Below are 21,536 nucleotides of genomic sequence, written 5' to 3' on the forward strand. Positions count from 1 at the left end.
AAATAAATCTAAAAACAACAGAAGATCACCTTTAATTTATGTTGTTACACTGTTAGTGAATACTTTGCCAGTGAAGATTAATACCTGTTTACCAACTAATTTCTACCAATGCATACATTTTATTATATAATTGTAATAAAATATGTATGATTTCTTTTCAGTTTCCCCTTGAATCACACAGTTGACACATATACGGTGATATACAGGGTGAGGCAGCATAACTTCCTTTTTTAAAATGCGCGCTATTCAGCCGGTTGAAGACGTAGTGGAGCGCTAGTGGTCTCGTTCGAGAGGCAGGAGTATAAAATTTTGTCCTGACACAGTTCAGTCACCATCATGTGTTCAAACAGTGAGGAGCGTGCTTTTGCCGTTGAGGCCAACTTTTTGAGCGGATTTGGAGTGGCCGGCCCACTCTCCAGATTTGGCCCCTTGTGATTTTTTTCTATGGGGTTTTTTGAAATCCTGTTTTTATGTGAACCATCCAAGGACCCTACAAGATTTGAAGACCAACATCCAGGAAGAAACTGCCAACATAACGCCTGCTGTGCTGGCAAGAGTCATGACAAACGCCAGAAATTGGTTTACTCAGTGTATGGAGAATGGAGAATGGGGGACGTCACCTACCTAATTTGATCTTCAAAACTACGTAAAACAAATCTTTAGGTATGTGCCTACATTATAAAAAAATTCTGATTCATACAATGGGTTTTATTAAGTTTTGAAAAAAGGAAGTTATGCTGCCTCACCCTGTATATCATGGGCAAATTTGTAACAATGGGTAACCATGAATATAAACTAATGATGTGCTGATCAAAACACAGGAAGCATTTACTGTGCACTCAAAAACAGTATTTTCAATATACCAATTAATTTATATTATGATATGTGTTTCCCTTGCATTTCAAAGCAATATACCACGAAATTCATAGAAATAGGTGGGGTTATCGCTTTGCATTTTCTTCAACTTCTGCCACAGCAGAAAACTACTCTAGTCGTTGTTTAATTCATACGCACATAGAAATCATAATAATATGTCTGCTCAAATATCACCCTTCCCCAGAGGCAAGGCTTCAACATTGCTAGCAAAAACTAATGTAAACTAAACAAACATAACCTTGCCCTTTTTGATTCAGTTGCCAGATTCAAATACCACCTGCTGGATTGAAGGAAGACGTTATTAAAGACAAGTGAGTCAATGTATAGATGCAACCTAATGTAGAAATGATGCCAAATCAGTGTGTGTGTGTGTGTGTGTGTGTGTGTGTATGTATGTTTTCGTGTATAGAGCACAGAAGAATGGCAAATGAATTATCCATGAATGGAAGCTATCCACAGAACTCTAAACTATCTGCTTTTAGTAGCACTGTTATTGGACATGTCACATCATATTAAGTTCCAACCATGTCATGCTGTGCCTGAGCCACAGTGAAACATGATGTAGAGGGACATAAAGCACAGTAGTAGATCAGGATATGATAAAAAAAGATACTAGTTTTGATTGACTCTTGCTGGGATTTTAGCAATGGCTCACACTTCTAAAATAAAACATAAATGTTCCAAGATTCACATATCTCAGCTGGTTGTTGTTTTCACTGTTAACAAACCATTTTTTTCTATCAATTCTATCAGGAGGCCCTAGGATAGTTTATCCCCGATTTGGTTCATCCCACTCCCACCCCCACCCACCCACCCCAACACACACACACATACAAACACTTAGAAGGACAACATTTTAAAAAATTATCTCACTATTTTATACTGTTTTTGTCTAAAGTAAATGTAAAGATTTCCCCTGACATTAAGTCTAGTTATGCCCAACTCTGTGGGGTGGTGCTCATCTCCATTTCTAAGCCGAAGAGCCAGCATTGTTCATAGGTACCTCCAAGGTCATATGACTTGCATGGAGGTCTGTTACTTTCTCGCTAAAGCACTACCTATTGATCTACTCACCTTTGCATGTTTTCGAACTGCTAGGTTGGCAGAAGCTGGGCCTAACAGCGGGAGCTCACCACATTGTACAGATCTGAACCGCCAACCTTTCGGTCAGCAGGTTCAGCAGCTCAGTGGTTTAACTCAGTGTGCCACCAGGGTTTTTTGTCTACTTCTGTTAAATGCTGAAAACTGAATAATGTAATAACTAGGCAACAAGCAATTTTAGCAATTTTTCCCATTGTGAGACAGTCTTCAAAAACCAAATCAGGACTTATTCTGCACATAATTAATATACTGTTGATTTGCATAGAAAACTGTACTATTTTCTGCATAGAAAAAGCTGTTTCATATACAGAAAACACTCTGCAAAATGAACCATATCTATGTAAGTCTTTTGTGCAGGATACGTTGAAATATTTCTATGTAAATATATTTTCTGTGCAGAAAATGCTTTTCCCTGTGCACAATATGCTGTTTTCTGCACAAAACAACCAAATGCAAATTTGACACAGAATAAGTCCAAAACTCCAAAAAATCTGGTCAATCCAGAATTTTCAACCATTTTCAAAATATTATGCCAATTTATAAAATATACAGTTATTCAAACATAGGATTTTAAGAGTTAAGCATGAAAAACTTGGAGCCTGGATGGGCAGATTTTTCATTTTCTATAACTGTTCCAAAGTTGGTTCTTGGGCCACTCAACATCTCCCACAGAGTTGTAAATACACTGGAGGCAAAGGGAGATTGTATACTGCCCTGTGCTCCAGCAATTTATGACTTCTACCTGCTGTGACACAGGGCAGATCAATCAGACAGTGTGTTGCTCAGAGATCTCTGTTGTGTTCCTTCCCAGACCTCTGGTAACCACAAAAATAGCAGACATAAACTTGCATCTGCCTATCTTATACTATAACCTAAATTTAGTCAGTTTAGACATCGAAGCGAGATGCAGAAGTCCTCCTAAGGCAATGAAATGCAACACTAATAGCAGCTCTAAGTTCAGCTTGTGCAAAATGTGATTAAATTTATCTGGGTAAATCTGTTCCTAAACCTAAATAAGGAAAGCCACAGAAGGCCTTGAAAAGGTTTAAGCAAACTGATTATCCAGGCACAGATTCTTATGAGATCTTAATAATAACAATAACAACAACAACAATTAGAATTAGGATGGAAAATTTGGCTGAGATATAACAAGATCCTAACAAAACAAAACAATAGCTATGTACTAAAGTCTCAGGAGGAAATAAAAAAAAATCTTACCACGATATCTCATGGTTCCAGTACAGACAGTTAAGGGAGGCATTTAATAAAGACGAGAAAATTGGATTTGAAGAGGGAGACAAAATGTGGGATAAGATATTGGTTTCCAAAAGTAAGTATTTATAAAATACTATTAACATGGTCAACGGAGAAAGAACAAATAAAGGACTGCATGACAAAATGGGTAAAAAATATTGGCCATAACATACAAATTGCTGTTTGGGAAAATATATGGAATATCAAATTAAAATATACGGACTCCTACAACCTACACGAAAATTGGTAGAAGATGATGTACTGCTGGTACATCACCCCAAGCAAATTAGCAAAATGTTACAAGAACGTCTTGGATAAATGTTGGATATTTCTTCCATTTATGGTGGAAATGTAAAAAGGCAACCAAATTCTGGAAGATAATCCTTACCACAATACAAAAGATTTTGGGTCTAACTATGGAACAAAACCAGAGTACTTCCTGCTAGGAATTGTTGATTTTGTTGTGGAAAAAAGTAAGAAAAGGTTCTTCAATTACTTGACCACAGCCGCAAGAATCGTATACACAAAATATTGGAAAGGGCAGAACTTATCAAATATAGAGGATTGGCTAATTAAAGTCTCAGATATTATGAACATGGACAGTCTCACTCAACAAATGAGAAATAAACAACAGAAAATCCAAGAAAAGACTGACTGGACTGTAGTCGAAAACTTTATAAAAGAAAGATGTCAGAATGCAGTGTGAAGAGTGAGGAATCGGCTGAAAGAAGACTGACTGGGGGAAAATGTTATCAGACTTGGGGGTTGGAGTAAGGAGGTCATAATGTGTGTTTCTTTTCTTCCTCTCTTTTCTTCTCTCTCCCTGTTTGTCTTCCTCACTACTGGAGACTGTATCTCATTTTAGGATATATAGTAATCATCACACTGGTCTTATCCCACTATGTACCCCATATCCTCACCCCGCCCCGTTCCTTTTGTTTTCCTAATAAAATATTAATTAGAAAAAAAACAATAATAATTTTATTTTTACCCCACCACCATCTCTCTGAAGTGACTCAGGGCAGCTCATGAAAGCACTTCGAAGTGCCGCACATAAAGCAATGATACATAAGCTTATAAAACAACAATATAAATATAAAACAACCAACACACATAAAACCCCATATGATAAAATTGTAAAATTAATAAAACACAGTAGAACCTGCAAGTAAAGCTGGCTATCTACTATTAAAAACCTTCTTCAGGTCTGAACATAATCTTAGAATGTCTTTTGATCCAGATGACTAAAATGTTTTTGCTATTCAAGGAGGCATATGGATTCCTTGAATACTGCAAACTACTGCGATTCAAAGTCAAAGGCAAAGTCACGAGAGAACTCTCAACATGAATATGAATCAAGTATTTGGCAAAGTGCCACTGTTCCTGCCACCATCTTCAATTCTTTGGAGTCTACATAATTAGTCGCTGGGCATCATTATTTATAACAGCATTTTAAAAACCTGGGATATACATAGTGATTTACCACCTTCATAAAGCCAAATGCATTTCCCATGTCCTTCCAGCCTGCTACTCTATGCCATGTTATAGTGTAGCAAATATCTTGTGACCAGTTTCTTGTAAACAGGTTAAACCAAATATATGCCTTATCTTTTGTTCTGAGGAAGCTTTAAATTTGGTTTGTGTTTGTTTTTAAAAAAGATGCATAAGGGTCTTCCACACTGGCAAATTGCTGCTAGTTTGTGTTGCACCATTTCCTGCTGTTTCTTGATTATTCATGCTACATTATGTCCCTTCCTGTCACTGTTCATATGTTTAAGGTACACTGGCAAAGTTGTTTCGAAACAGGCTTATTATGTGGGTTGCCTAACATGTGTGCCTTGTGGTCTCCCTCCTTCCAATTTTGTTTCCTGGTCAGTTTCCTATTTGCAATGCTTCCTTAAAAATTCTCACCCCTTTGCACACATCTCTTTGTATCATCCTCTGTACAGTATCATTGGCTTGTCCCAGAAACCTTTCTCTTTGGTGGGAAAGATGGCAGGTCTCACTTCCATGGAAGTATGAGCAAGAATGGAAATGGCTCCGGCCCAGCTTACTTGTCCGAACGTATCTCCCTCTATGTTCTGCCTCACAGTTTAAGATGCACCAGGGAGGCCTTGCTCTCAGTCCCACCAGCCTCGCAAATGCGTCTGCTGGGGACGAGCGACAGGGCCTTTTCAGTGGTGACCCCCGCTTGTGGAACTCGCTCCCCAGCAATATTAGATTGGCATCCTCCCTCCCTCCTTTGCTTTAGGAAAAAAACGAAAATCGTGGTTTAGGAACCAGGCCTTTGGCTAGTAGGCATAACTGCACTTTCGACATTGAACTGGACCATATGATTGTGATAATAATGGAAATGGCTGAATGATTGTTTATCTAATGTTATTGTTTTTTAATTTATTGTGTATTTATGGTTTCATATTGTTGTTTTACTGTGATTTGCGGCATTGAAGTGTTGCCAGTGTTAGCTGCTCTGGGTCCCCCCTCGGGAGTTGAGAAGAGCAGGGTAGAAATGTTGTAAATAAATAAATAAATAAATAAATAAAGGCTCTGTTTACATGGTATTGGAAGCAGAAAGGTTGGTACCCCTCTCCTGTCCAAGAAAAGAGTGATGGGTAAGAAGCAAGAAGCAGTCACATCCCAAAACAATTTCCCTCTCTGCAAGACCGCATAATTACAGTAGACCCTTGGCATCTGGTTGGGTTTGGTTCCAGGATTTGCCTTGGACACCAAAATATGTGGATGCTCAATTGATATTATATACTGTGGCCTATATATATATATATATATATATATATATATTTGTCGTGTCGGGAGCAAGTCGCTTCTGGTGTGAGAGAATTGGCCGTCTGCAAGGACGTTGCCCAGGGGATGCCTGGATGATTTGATGTTTTTATCATCCTTGTGGGAGGCTTCTCTCATGTCCCCGCATGAAGAGCTGGAGCTGATAGAGGGAGCTCATCCGCCTCTCCCCGGATTCGAACCTGCGACCTGTCGGTCTTCAGTCCTGCCGGCACAGGGGTTTAACCCACTGCACCACCCTAGTTATATGAGAAATCAGAATACTCGTGCTAGGAAGGGCAGTTATGGGAGGGGGGGGGGAGAGAAGATCCTGAAGTGTGAAGATATTTATTGAATAATTGTTTATGCCATCATATTTCTGATTTTTATGTATGGTTGTGAAAACTGAATAGTGATAGGAAGAGAATCAACACATCTCAAATGTGTTACTAGAGGCAAATTCTATGGATATTAGTCTCAAACAAGATAAATAAACCAGTCCATAGCTCTACCTAAATATTAGAAAAGACAACAAAGCTTGGTAGATGGAAGAGCAAAACAGCATTGTAAGTGAATAGAATCATTCAAGAAAGCCACATCCTTGAGCCTACAAGATCTGAGCAGGGCTCAAGGTGACTTGGAGGTCCCCATTTGTAGGACTGCCATAAGTGGCAAATAATATTATGTTCTATCTTTTATCAGTAGAAAATGTCAAGATGTTTTGGAATATTGTTCACAATATCTTGTACATTTTACCTTATTATGGAATAACCAAGTTTTCTAACATCTAAGCAAACTGGGCTTTTGTTGCTTTTTGTCGCCATGGCACTATGGTTTCTTTCCAACTTTTCCTCTTTAAGATAAACGGACACTCTTTTACAAAACACCGTCATTTCAATGTAAGCAAGGTCAGGACATTCATGTAAAACTAATAAACTAATGTACAGCTAGAACTCATGGAGCCTGAATGTTTAAAAAGGCCAATGCATTTGGGGAATGAATCTATTTCTACTTCCAACCTGTGCTTGCAGAATATTGTAGAAGTAAGTGTAGCAACATGTAAGATTCAGGTCTAACGAGATTACAAATATAAAAAACATAGCAGTTGTTCACTCTCCACCCCTTTCCAGGCTAATGTCACTGCAAAATCTAGCCTAATAAAAAGACATAGAATGATCTCTAAAAAACAAACCAAGTGATAGGAGCTGATCAAAAAAACTCCAGAAACATCTGAAAGGCCCAACATTTTCTACATGTGGCATTTTCTGTCAAAATGATAAAAGCCTTTGACTGCATTTTGTTCACTCCACTAAGAAACCTTGAAGACGATAAAAGCCAAGCCAGCAGATGGAGTGCTTTTGGGGAGCCATTTAAAGAACTGAAAAACTATCTGTTTTATTGTGTTATATTATCTCTGATGTTATCCTTCAAGTCCAGCGCTATCCATTGGTAGATGTTTTCTTCATTAGACAGAAAAAAATGCATTACTAGTTTGGCATCTGGATGAAACATTAGAGGAATGCATCATTAGAATAGCATGCCATTCCAGCAATGCATTGTGAAAACATTTTAGAGTAATAGCTCAGTGCTAAATCCTACAAGGTGCCAAGATCCTAGGAGAGAACGTGGAAGTGACTTTTGCTCACTTCAGGTAACATTGCTTTTACAAAGAATTTTCTTTTATTTCAGGACAATTAACATTAAAATTGTATTTAGTTTCAATTCTGTATTTGTCCACTTCCAAGAATATGGTTTTTTTTTTTATCGTACTCTAGCACCACAAAATTTAGAGTGAAAGTGGGCAGGCAGCAGATATAGACAGAATATAGATACATAAGAATTTATGATCTCTCTTCCAATTATTTAACAGTGGATTTGTTTTTGTTGGTTTGTTTGTTTTTTAAAAAAATAGCTAACTGGACAATCATATTACTTATACCATATAACTGACTAGTCAAACATGATATCTGAATTTTAAAAGGGAATTTTCTTAGATGGAAATCACTTCCCCTCAGGAAAAAGCATGAAGTACATATGTAAATAATCAGAAACATATAGCTCATATGCACATCTTAGTTGAATGGGTGTACACTCAGAGAAAATCTGCATTCAGGTTTCATGTTCTTCCCCTACAGGGAAGTCTTTTTCATGTAGAAAATGAATCATGTTGGAAGGAGACCTAAGGCAGAGACACAGCTGTTCTGATAATTTTGAATCATATAATATCAACTTCCAGATATGTTTATATGTTTTGCATGTTATATATTTATTGTGAATGTGCAAATATAACTACTTACTTCTGGTGCAATGGTTAAATTATTCTTTAAAACAAATATGCTGGTTTCAAATATTTATTAAAATTATCATCAGTTATGTTAGAGCTTTCTTTTACAATTGTTAAATGTCAATTATTTTTGAGTTATGATCAGTAATCATGACATATTACAGGAGAAACAGACTGAAATTTGACTTGCAGATAAACTTGCATTGATTTGGCTAAGTGTATGTGTACCTCTAACTTCTATCAGCACCATTTACTTATATCAGTAGGAAATGGCCTCTTGGGGACAAGATCAGCTTTTATTTTTATCTGTGGACACCACAGGTCCTGAAACATGGTAGCTTTAACCATGCTTTGCTTTATAAATGAGCAATGATATTGCTAGTTTCTTCACTGGCTTTCATTACTTCCCTAAACTCCTGTCATGATGTAGACTCTGATTTTCCAGAATTACACAATCTTTCTGCACATCTAGGATATTTTCCTTGTTTGTACTCATCTCCCAGCATGAGTTAACTATTCACCTAAGGAACTCCCATATAGATGACCTTTAGTATCCACTAAAATTACTTATCACTCACAGTGTGCATGATGAGACCCTTGCATGGTTACTTACTTTACTTACTTAGACGATCCCTTGTAGTCCGAGGATAATGGTCCTCCAACGTCGGTGTTCTGGCGGTGGGTCCGTAGGTGATTGTGGAGCCCTATTCTTGACCTGCATCTTCTCCCGCAGTGAGGGCATCGGTTTCCAGGTAGAAGGCGGTCCTGGTTGAGGTTGGCTTGACTCGTCTTTCTCTTGGCACGTTTCTCTCTTTTGCCCCCCATTCGTGCCTCTTCAAATTCTGCATCACTGCTGGTCACAGATGACCTCCAGCTGGAGCACTCAAGGGCCAGGGCTTCCCAGTTCTCAGTGTCTATGCCAGAGTTTTTATGGTTGGCTTTGAGCCCATCTTTAAATCTCTTTTCCTGTCCACCAACATTCCATTTTCCGTTCTTGAGTTCGGAATAGAGCAACTCTTTTGGGAGACGGTGGTCGGGCATTCGGACAACGTGGCCGGTCCAGCGAAGTTGATGGCGGAGGACCATCGCTTCAATGCTGGTGGTCTTTGCTTCTTCCAGCACGCTGACATTTGTCTGCTTGTCTTCCCAGGAGATTTGCAGGATTTTTCGGAGGCAGCGCTGATGGAATTGTTCCAGGAGTTGCATGTGACGTCTGTAGACAGTCCACGTCTCGCAGGAGTATAGCAGGGTTGGGAGGACAACAGCTTTATAAACAAGCACCTTGGTATCCCTACGGACTCTCTGCTTCATTCGGAAAAATGCTGCACTTGCAGAGCTCAGGCGGTGTCATATTTCAATGTCGATGTTGACTTTTGTGGAGAGGTGGCTGCCAAGGTAGCGGAAATGGTCAACATTTTCTAATGTTACACCATTAAGCTGTATTTCTAGCATTGGAGAGGGATTGGCCGGTGACTGCTGGAAGAGCACTTTGGTTTTCTCGATGTTTAATGAGAGACCGAGCTGCTCATATGCTTCTACGAAGGTGTTTAGAGTGAAGTAGATCTTCTGAAGGCAACCCACAGACGTTGTCATCAGCATACTGGAGTTCTATAATAGATGTTGTTGTAACCTTGGTTGTGGCTTTCAGTCTGCTGAGGTTAAATAGCTTGCCATCTGTCTGATAGATGATTTCCACTTCGGTGGGAAGTTCCATCAACAAGGTGAAGTATCATAGCAATGGAGATGGAAAATAAAGTTGAAGCAATAACACATCCCTGTTTGACACCTGATTCCATCTTAAATGGGTCACTTTGGGAGCCATTGCTGTCCAAGACTGTTGCCATCATGTCATCAGGGAGGAGCAGCAGGATGTTCACAAATTTGTTCGGGCACCCGATTTTTTTGGAGGATGGTCCAGAGAGCGCTGCGATTCACTGTGTCGAATGCCTTTGCAAGATTGATGAATGCAATGCATAGTGGTTGATTTTGTTCCCTGCATTTTTCTTGGAGCTGTCGTGCAGTGAAGACCATTTCCACTGTTCCTCTGGAGGGGCGGAAGCCGTTCTGGGATTCTGGGAGGGTGTCTTCTGAGAGGGGTAGAAGGCGGCTTGCAAGGATTCTTGCGAGGATTTTCCCAGCGGAGGTTAGGAGGGAGATAGTTTCCGTAGTCTGTTCTCCCCCCCCCCTTTTTTTTAAGAAAGTGATGATGGTGGCATCCTTGAAGTCTGCTAGGTTTTTCTTGGTCACCTACCCTTTTTCTATGAGCTGTTGTTGTGTCAGCTCAGGTCCTCCCTCTTTAAAGATTTCAGCAGGGATTCCATCAGGCCCACTGAATTTGTTTGGTTTTGTTGTTGTTTTTTGGGTTGTTTTTTTGTTTTTGTTTTTGGCTGATGGCATTGCTGACTTCTTCCAAACTAGGCAGTGCTGCAAGCTCATCCCTGGTTTGTTGTTGCGGGATTTGTGAGAGAACCTCTTCGGCCACATTGGAGCAGTGATTCAGGAGGCTTTGGTAGTGTTCTTTCCAAGGTAGTGCAATTGATCTTTTGTTCTTCAGAAGTTTGGTTCCATCTGATGAGCGCAGAGGCTGTATGCCATGGTTTCTTGGTCCGTAGTTGACCTTTGTGGCTTTGAAAAATCCCTGAGCATCATGGGTATCTGCCAGGTGTTGGATTTCTTCAGCCTTCTTTGTCCACCAGATGTTCTTGAGTTCTCTTGTCCTTCTTTGGACTTCAGCTTTTGCACTGGCGTGGATCTTTTTCTTAGCAGCATAGCTGATGTCTCTCTGCCATGTTTGGGAGGTTTTCCTTTTCTTGTCAATTAGCTGTTGGATCTCGTTGTCATTTTCGTCAAACCAATCTTGATGTTTCTTGGTTTGATATCCAGTAGCTTCTTCGCAGGCTGTGATGATGGAGGTCCTCAGTTTGTTCCAATGTTCCTCAACATTTTCGGGGTGTTCTGTGAGTAGATGGTCCTTGAGTGCTGTTTGAAGATGGGCTTGGGTGTTTATTTTACGCCTTGTCTTTCTTCCTTGGAGTCTGTGCTTGGGGGCAATCTTGATAGCCATTGTGGATCGGATTAGCCTGTGGTCTGTCCAGCAGTCGGCAGCACTTGTCATGGCTCTTGTGAGAAGCACGTCACAGTGGTCTCTGGCACATGTGATTACATAGTTTAAGAGGTGCCAAATACCTTGCATGGTATTTAGAGACCCAAGCATTGTACATTCACATTTTATGAAAGCATACTTTTACCTTTAGTTTTTAATTTTCACTCCAAAAGTTTATTGTGCATGGGTATGTGTTCTCTTCCACTTTGCTGCAAGATTCTCAACACTTTCCAAACAATTCAGAACACATTCATGTTTCTCCAGTGATGGTAATTTTGTTGACAAGTAGTGGATGGAGAGAAAAAAGATTTTCGTGCAAGATGAAAGTCTTGTTTTAAGGATTTTTTGCCTGTCTATTTCACTGCATCCTCCTAAAGGCCCAATGCTATTTAATTTTAAGCAAATGGTAGAAGGATTTTTTTTTTTGTAAGATATAGTAACTTCCCTAGAGGGTGGAATGAAGCATGTGTTTGCTTCAGGGAGTATACAGTGACAGGATTTATCACAAGTTTTTTGAACCAGATAATTATGTTTGATAGCACATCTGGCAGTATCATAAAAACTTGAAATCCTAAGCTATTACACAGGAATTACTTTTGTAAATCATTTATGAATATTACCGATGTAAGCCTATCCTGTGTATTGGAATAGTGACTCAAGGACAAAGAGGATGGCAATGACTTCCTTTTCCCTTCAGGGCTCAACTGACTGTGTAACTGTTTCATCATTTTAAATTTGAAATTGCTGTGCTTAATAAGCGGTTGAGAATAAGCAGATGCAACTCAAGATTCATTTCCGTTATTCCCTAAACAGACAACAAGGACACATCATTCATAGCCAAGGCAGGTGTTGGTGTTTCACTTTTAAATGACATATTGTAAGTAAAACTGCAATCCTTATATGCATTTAACAGGGAGTAAATCTGACTGAACTCAGTGGAACTTATTTCTGAGGAGGCATGCACCATAAAACTTTCAAACAAAGTGACACATAGAAATATCTGAACATATAGGAGGAAGGGGGGAAATGGCATTTATTATAAAATAAAATTCACTGCCAAAAGAATTCTGGCCTATCTTTAGGCTTTAATTCAACTGTTAATTCCAACTAGAGTAGACTTACTGAACCAGTGGGATTTACTTAAGTGCTGGTGTATTATTCAGCAATTGTTTCTAATTCCTTTGATTCTTTTCAAAGCAACAGGGAATGTTTTAAATTTATATTTTCAGATATGGACATGGTTCTTCTGCCATTATAGAGATCACCAGCCATTTCAGCAGAGAGCTAAGCTGGGTTTTTTCACCCCAAAATGAATGAAAATGTCATAAGTTCCAGGCACACAATGTTTCCCATCTGTTCAAAACAGACCGGTAGACAGTGTTAAAGGAAGAACTAGTCCAAAGGTTATTCTTGGTTATAACAGACCTGGCAGAAGTACTGGACACTTCTGACGCCGGCCAGGTTTTTTTTTCCAGATATGTACAAGACTAAATTTGAGTGGCAGTGATAGGTAGGTATACATAATCATTAGAATGCACATATGTCTATATATGTATGCACACATGTATGTTTAGTAAAGGTGAAATAAATTTGAAAGCATTCAGATATGAAAAGTAAAACTTTTATCATTAGTTACAACTAAACTAAAAAACTACATAGTCACATGCCATAAAAATCTGGGGGCACTAAATGTGTATAAATAATCTAAAGTGTGGAGGCTATCATGAATGCTTGGCTACTAAATCATGTCAGATGCTCTGGCCTTTATAGATGATGAGAAGAACAAAAGGCAATCTGTATTTCCTGGCTATTATTCAGAATTTTGTGAAATAGCAACTGGTTCAGCATTTATGTTTGCATCTTTTAAAAAACAAACAAACAAACAATAATCAATTTCAGCCCCCCTTTCAGATTGCATCAATCATGTGCTGGCTGGGACAAGGCCACTATTTATGATGATATTGCCAAGGAGGCAGAGATACACCTCAATCATGGCTTCAATACAAGGCCAATATAAGTATTATGACAAAGAGCTTATATGCAACAGGGAACAGGGAACGTGAAGCCAATTAATTTAGCTCTCCAACTTGAGTCTCCAACTTGAGTCTTGCATAATTTAGCTCTCAATTATGCAAGCTTGAGACTGCATGTTTTCTTTTACTGGTCAGCATTTCATGATCCCACCATCTTGTTGGTTCATTTTCTACACTGGGTGGCCTCATTGTTCCTACCTGTTGTCCTCTGAAAGCTACCTAAAGGCTTTGCCAATCATGTTTTCAAATAGGTGTATGCAAACGGGTAGCACAATGGGGGAAAGAAGAAGAAATAAGTATATGAATATGATTTTTGAAATGAATAGAAATGGAATAAAATTTAATATTGGAAAAAACAAACAAACTGGTGTAGACAAAATATGTTGCTGCTTGCTACCCTCCTCTGTCCCCGCCCCCAAACCACCAAACTTGATGCACAATTACTGCAACTTAAAAGAAATGCATTTGCGAATAGCTTTTTTGCCACTGCCCTAACATTTTTGGCAAAGGCTGAAGCAAATGCAACATGGTTAAGGTAAGCTGCTTGCACTGGATTCACAGGGGGTCAATGCGATCCCAAAACTTGTTCCACTCTATTTCAAGAGAATCAACGTCTACATTTTTCCATACCCCATCATTTTGTTTTATTTATTTTTGAAAGGTTTTACATGGTTCTAGAACTGAAAGCAAGTAGAAAGAACAATTAGCACATTTAAACTTATTGCAAGTTGACTTCATTCAACACAAGGTATACCCTCAAGCGTACTGCTGAACAGACCAGGAGGTTGAATAATACTAGCTTCTGCTTTGTTAGTGCATGACATGGTCAACTAATCACACTGGAACAATAATGTTCAAACCTGACTACTGTGTTTCTTTTATTACTTTAACATTAATTTAGAGTTCACCTTTGTGGAAAGGTAATATTTTTCCTTCCACCAACCTTTATAACACGATGACCAACCTCATAATTATTAAGTATTTTTCTAATGTTGACTGGATATAAAAACAGAAGTTAAGTCATAAAGGTTGAGGTTAAGACGTCAAAGCTATTAGTATCATCAGTGGAATTAAATCTCCACCGTGTATAGTCTGTGAGCCACTTATGCTTGTAAAATTAATGTGCTCAAAAGTGCTGTGAGGTGACTTGTGATAAGGCTTCCCTTATTTGTCTGGATGATCACAGCAGCGATATATCATAAGGTGATGCCCTTCCTATAAGGCATTGCTAGTCTGGCATCTTAGTAGAACAAGAATGGGAAACTGCACTCCAGATATGAGATATCAGTCATTTAAGTTTATAGAAAATAATTAAGAATAGAAACGAACAAAATAAAGAACCAGGTGCAAACTATACCAGTAAACTGAGTGCACTGATTGCCCAGAGGGAATGTGCACACTTTTGCCACAGTTCCCACAATTCATGTTGATGAAGGTATTCTAAATGTTATAGTCCAAAAGGGTAAAGTTTCAAAGATCTGAGGATATGTGAGCCTTCTTAAACACAAGGGCAACTGCTAAAAACTCACTAATGACAACATTTTCTAGTGACAAAAAAAGCCCAATTTCCCTTTTCAGTCCCATGACCTGGTATTTAACATCCATTTCTGACATCACGTAGAAGCAACAGTCAGGAAAATGGTGAAACATGGGCAGAAGCCCAACCCCCCCACCCACCCACCCCCACCCCCACAAACAATTGATTTCTATCAGAAGACTTCCAAAGCAATGAAAAGATACCATGGCTCAATATCCTAAAGTCAATTTTAATGTCAAACAACAACACAAGGTCCAGAGAAAAGCCCTCTTAAAGCTAGTTGCCCAACACATAATCTATGTGCTGATATCATATTAGCTAGCTACTGAATAAGCCTTTGTGAGATCTGTGTTAATGAATTAATTGAGTATTGAAATCCATTTTAAACAGCATAAAACATATCCCGATTCCAATACAGCAGACTACTATTTCAAACTAGAATATACTTCCTTAATCAGATGTCACCTAAAAGTGTTGGGAATTTAACCCCCATCATTTGTTAAGATGGCCAATGGCCCAAAAGAGTGGTTCCAAAATTGGAGTTCTTTCATAATCCCTAACCATTGGGCCATGCTATATGGGCTTCTGGGAACTAAAGTCCAATAACCAAAGTTTAAGAATCGTGTGTCTAGCAGATTATGCTTCACTGAAAGCAAAAGAGACGTATATGTGCAGGACGAAAAAAACAGCATTAGTTATAGCATTTAAATTTAACAGAATACATCCGTATTTAACAACTATGTCTATTGCTTGGGTGTCAGCCAACCCCAAATGTCTTTCTCTGCTTGAGAGCCATGTAGTCAGAATGCTGGCATAAGATCAGAAGATCTTGAAATCTTCACTCAAATGTGAATTTCAGTGCTTGGCACTGAGCCAGCTGCTCTCCTTCGACTTACCCTACTTTGTGGTTTGTTATAAGTGTCTGTGCATACTACTTTGTGGAAAAGTACATATTAACATAATAGACATATTGTAATATTAGAAAGCAGTAAGAGGCATAAGGGATATTTGAACAAGCATGCATAATCAGAAAAATACCATTACTACTATTTCATTTTGATGGATTTGTAGAGCAGAGCATTCAACACTATTTCCTTTATTATAGTCTGGATGAGTGTTTTCAGAAACCGAAATATACCATAAACTAAAGTTCTAGAGACATGCTTTCTATAAATCTGAAATAATAAAAAAGCAGCCATGTCTTCAAACAGATCCACAAATCCAAAACAACAAAACACAGACACCCAAAACATGGCACACAAATAAAGAGGCACCAAGAGGTATATGCATCAAGTTAAACTTACCAGGACATTTTAAACAATTCAAATGTGCCCATGAGTTTAAGACTGTAGTACTATTTCTATTACTAGGGGCAGAGTTCCTTAAATGATGCATAAATTTGCAGTTGATTTGGTTGAACCTCTTTGAAATGAGTTCCACTGACAGGGGTTATAGTCTGTTCCACCCTTCACAAGCATGCAATGTGTCAGTCACCCACTCAGGGACATCTAAAAGTCCACAATAGCAGGAGATATGCTTAGAACCTTTACCATTATCCACATAGGCTGGCTGGGCAATGTATCTCTAGTTCGGAAAGCTACATAAGTTAACCTGAAGATTTTGGCGTATCATGCAATACTAAATACTCTGACTATTCGTTTTTTTAAGAATTAAAAACCGAATGACATGCCTGATCATCAGTGTAGAAATGAATAAAGAAAATAAGACTGACAAAAGTGTCAGTACTTACTTGCTGGAGATGGTGTGCTGTATCCATTTGTTGTTGGATTTCCTTGAATGCCATGAAGAGTTGAAAGAGAAAGTCCACCAATGACAGGAGGAAAAAGTAATGGGTATGGTGGTGTTGGATAGTGAGTCATACGTCCATTGACTGTTGGTACTGGACATGTGCGGCTGCTAGTTGTCATGATATTGTCTGAACGCAAAAAAACAGTCAAGACCAGTACTCCATAGAAGCAAGAAAACAAGATATCAGGTCCAATGACACAGCTTGAGAAAGCAACTCATCTGATGATTCTGTTTTTTTCCTCACTGCTGAATTCTTCCAATCATTTCCCTGGTACATTCCTGCTGTGGCGACAGTACTTGTTTTGTTTTTCTTATTTGATCACATATAAGAGACTGTTCAGCTGCTCTTTCAAGTAGTTTTTTTTCTCCTCCTGGAGCAATAGATTCACACTACTGCTGCTTGATGAAGTGCTCTGCAGTGGGGGAAAACAACCACAAATAACAAAGGCTAGCAACTTTGGAAATGAATCTCCTCATTAATTAAGTAGCAAGAAGAGCAGCTGAATTAGGATACGATCAAGCAGATCTTGAGTGGAGATAATCAATGACAACAAACATTGATCAGCTCTGTGCACAAATGAGTACACAAGTATGCACAGAACTGACATTTAAAAAGAAAGAAGACATTCTAAGGATACAATATACAATGATGCTTCCCAGAATCAATAGACCTCACAACTCTCATAAACCAATGAATTTTTAGAAATGTAATATAAAAAAAACTTTTTAAAACTGTTATTTTCCCACACTCATGTTTCTCGTATTTCCTTATGTAGAACACCTGTTTCATATGTGAGAGTCCATGTTCACATGTATAGGGCCAACTGTCAACTGAATGTCTTTTAACTCTAAATTAAGTGCTTCTGATACAATATATTCAGATTTTATTTAAAAACCCTGGAAAATAAATGGGAACTACAATTAAAACAATTGGTACAGTATCTAACGCTAAGACGTCTATGGAGCAAGGTATCTAATAGCAAATTTCACGTTATGAATTTCATTGAATCATATGAGTTAAAAGACCCCACACGGGCCATCCAGTCCAACCCCCTGCTATGGAGGAAAATCACAGTCAAAGTATCCCTGATAGATGGCCGTTTAGGCTCTGTTAAAAGCCTCTAAAGAAGGACCTCCAACACACTCAAAGGCAGAGAGTTCCACAAGAGCTCTTACAGTCAGGAAGTTCTTCCTCATGTTCAGGTGTAATCTCTTTTCCTGTAATTTGAACCCATTGCTCTGAGTCCTAGGACCTCATCTTATGGAGGTCTTTAAGCCAGAGAATAGCAGGGTAATCCATCGGGTAGCAGCAGAACTTGTCATTAAGTGCCCAGTGTCACGCATATTGCCTCCTTCTGCTTCACACGGGGGAAACTGATATTTCCCAGCTTTCCCCCACGCAGTCCCCAGTTTAGTTAATGGGAACACGGGTAGCTACCTGTGTGCTCAGGGCTCTGTCCCACAATGCTGCCAGGACAGAGCCAGGATGGAGGTCAGCCAGAAGTAGAACTGTGTCATGTGATGGGCTCCAGTAAGCTCCATCCTGGCAGCATCCTAGGATGGAGCAAAAGCCCCATATGATGAGGTCACTAGTTTCCAGGATAGTAGAAAACAAGCATACTCCCTTTATGGCATCACTTCAAGTATTTAAACATGCCTATCACATCTCCTCTCAACCTTCTCTTCTACAGGCTAGATAAGCTACTCTTTGAGCCACTCCTCACAGTGAATAGTTTCCAGACCTTTGATCAGTTTTAGCTTGTCAATATCCCTCTTGAACTGTGGTTCCCAGAACAGACCAAAATATTCTAGGTGAGGTCTAACCAAAGTAGAATAGAGGAGCAACACTACTTCCCCTGATCTATACCAGGCATAGGCAAACTTCAGTCCTCCAAGTGTTTTGGACTCCCACAATTCCTAACAGCTGGCAAACTCTACGTGGGGTTGCCTTTGAAGACTGCTCGGAAACTTCAACTAGTCCAGCGAGAAGCAGCCAGATTGCTCACCGGAGCGGCGTACAGGGAGCACACCACCCCCCTGTTACATCAGCTCCACTGGCTGCCGATCCAATTCCGAGCACAATTCAAAGTGCTGGTTTTAACCTACAAAACCCTATATGGTTCCGGCCCAGTGTATTTATCCGAACGGATCTCCCTCTACATCCCACCTCAAAATTTAAGATTGTCCGGGGAGGCCCTGCTCTCGACTCCGCCACTATCACAAGTGAGGTTGGCGGGGACGAGGAGCAGGGCCTTCTCAGTGGTGGCCCCTCACCTGTAGAACTCACTCCCCGGGGAGATTAGATCAGTGACCTCCCTTCTGACGTTCAGGAAAAAACTGAAGACCTGGATATGGGACCAAGCTTTTGGACATGCTGGCAGCTAAAGGAAGATCTGACGACAAACATGGACGAATGGAATGGAATGGATACACGGAACTCTGAACACTGAGCATGAGATTGTTTTGCTATTTTATTATGTACTAATGTTTTTAACTTGTTAATTGTCTAAATTGTTGTAGGTATTGTTTGTTTATTGATTCAGGCATTGAATTGTGCCTTTGTTTGTAAGCCGCCCTGAGTCCCCCCTCGGGGGTGAGAAGGGCGGGGTATAAGTAATTGAAATAAATAAATAAATAAATAAATAAACTGGCTGGGATTTCTGGGAGTTGAAGTCCAAAACACCTGGAGAGTCAAAGTTTGCCCATGCCTGATCTAGACTCTATACTCCTTTTGATGCAGCCCAAAATCTCATTGACCATTTTCGCTGCTGCATCACATTGTTGGTTCATTTTCTTGCACCAACATTTCTAAAGTCAAGCTGCTAAATCAAAATAAATTATTCTGGCACTTTGTCAGCCAGAATGGGGGCCACAATGTCAGAACTTCCCAGTTTAATTCTGATGTTTCAAGGAACTGTCTATGGTGCTGAACCCTATCTCCACATTAGGTTCAACACCTTCAATAATAGCTTTAAATTTCAGAATAAAAAAAATGGAGGGGATTCACTATCCCACTAGAGGCACCAGCTTCCAAAAAAAAAAAAAAGACAGACAGAAAGAGACAGACAGACAGATAGAAGCCTTCCAAATCGACAGATCTATTCCATAGCACTAACAATCATTCTAAATAAACAAGTGAACTGCCACCCTCCATGACACCCAAAGTCTGCTACCTCAGTCTAATTAAAGGTTGGGCTAACCTCTTATGGACTTGTGCATGAAATATTCTCATATTAAGGGCCACTTCACATTATGTGATTAGAATCCAGGAATTTGCAATTTAGGGATAGGCAGAAAATGTCTCATCAGAATACAAAACCCAAGATTCTCCATGGTGCATCTATGACAGAGTTCCACAGTGCTACTGTTTTGTAATGTGGGAGGAGACGATACTTGTCTTTGTACCATATCATATAGTACAAAAAAGCAGAGCTTGGGCAACTCCCTTTTATGACTAAAATGTTCAACCTCCTTCAGCCAGCCAGAAACCATTCAAGCTGAAGGATTCTCAAAACTGTAAGAAAGGCAACTTTTCCAAGATTTGCAAAGAAGTAAAAAGGACAGGGGGCACAAACCATTTGTGGTTCTCTCTTGTCCCTCAAACTTTGTTTCAAATGGGACTATAACAGTATAAATCTTAAGCTATTTATGTTTTCTTTTTTTACCTTTTTAGGCAACACATAACAAATAAGGAATTAAAAAATTAAGAACATGCACTCATGTCATAATGGAATATAAAATTATAAAAATAGCTGTAAAAATACACAATGCAACTACTTAAAATACTTAAAAGTATTGGGGATTGAACAGTAACTGATATAGCCAGGTTGCAAATAATACATGGAGAACTTTCTCTAAAACGAATGTCTTCACCAGCTTTTGGTACATATACATAGCAGTCTGAAATACTTCTTGTCCATCTTTCCGCTTTGTGTCCTTCTTCACAGTACAGCATGCTATTTCCCCTGCAAACTGTTTTGCCTCCCAACATTTTGTGGCCATGAAGAACATTTACTGGACTGTTTTAGTGAGATTTCCACTCTACAAAGGAGCCTCATCCCTTTTAAAGGCTCTTTGTACTTCTCTTTTAGGTGCCAGTGTGGTGGAGTGATGGACTACAACAACTCTGGAGACCAGGGATCGAAACCATCCTTTGGCATGGAAACCCATTAGGTAACCTTACCAAGTCACATTCTCTCAGCTTCAAAGTAAAGCAAAGGTAAACTTCTCTGAATAATCTTGTCAAGAAATCCCAGTGATAGGTTTGACTTATGATGGCCATGGATTGGAAATGACTCAAAGGCATACAATAACAATAACAACAACTTCTCTCGTGTGTGATTGGTGTCAATTTGGCTACACTGAAAATACACTCATTCATACTGGAAGCAGAAAAAAACTAAAGTCACTAGAATGCCTCATTTGAAACAATGCATTATATTTCAAACATGAACACCTGCACACCAATATTCTGGAACATTTTAATAAAAAATGGAAATTTTAACACAGTCGGGTTTCTTTCAATATCAGGTCCCCAATCATAGCAGATTTCAGTATATCGAAATGAAACACTTCTATATCTTGTTTTTACTTTTCCTAAAACAGTGAACAAATTGAAGTGATACACACACACAGTTGTTTTAACAGCCTTATAGGGACAACTCTCCCCCCACCCCCTTGCTTTCTTGCTGGCTTTCTCCGACGTTGTCAATTTCTCTTTTCCCTTTTCCTTTGAAGGATCAGTGAGGAATAGGAAATACG

The 21,536-nt window shown here is 39.2% G+C and overlaps 1 protein-coding gene across 4 annotated transcripts in view; it reads right to left on the minus strand.

The window, feature by feature from the left end:
* The window catches only part of RARB (retinoic acid receptor beta), a 416,875-nt gene that overhangs the window by 247,503 nt on the left and 147,836 nt on the right, over positions 1–21,536 (minus strand). For all 4 annotated transcript variants that reach the window (XM_060781909.2, XM_060781904.2, XM_060781906.2 and 1 more), the window contains one exon: positions 16,717–17,188. In XM_060781909.2, the coding sequence (XP_060637892.2) occupies positions 16,717–16,894 (178 nt within the window). In that variant the 5' untranslated portion in view covers positions 16,895–17,188. The remainder of the gene's footprint in view (positions 1–16,716; positions 17,189–21,536) is intronic.

The sequence above is a fragment of the Anolis sagrei genome, chromosome 6, assembly GCF_037176765.1.
Source record: "Anolis sagrei isolate rAnoSag1 chromosome 6, rAnoSag1.mat, whole genome shotgun sequence".
Lineage (NCBI taxonomy): Eukaryota > Metazoa > Chordata > Lepidosauria > Squamata > Dactyloidae > Anolis > Anolis sagrei.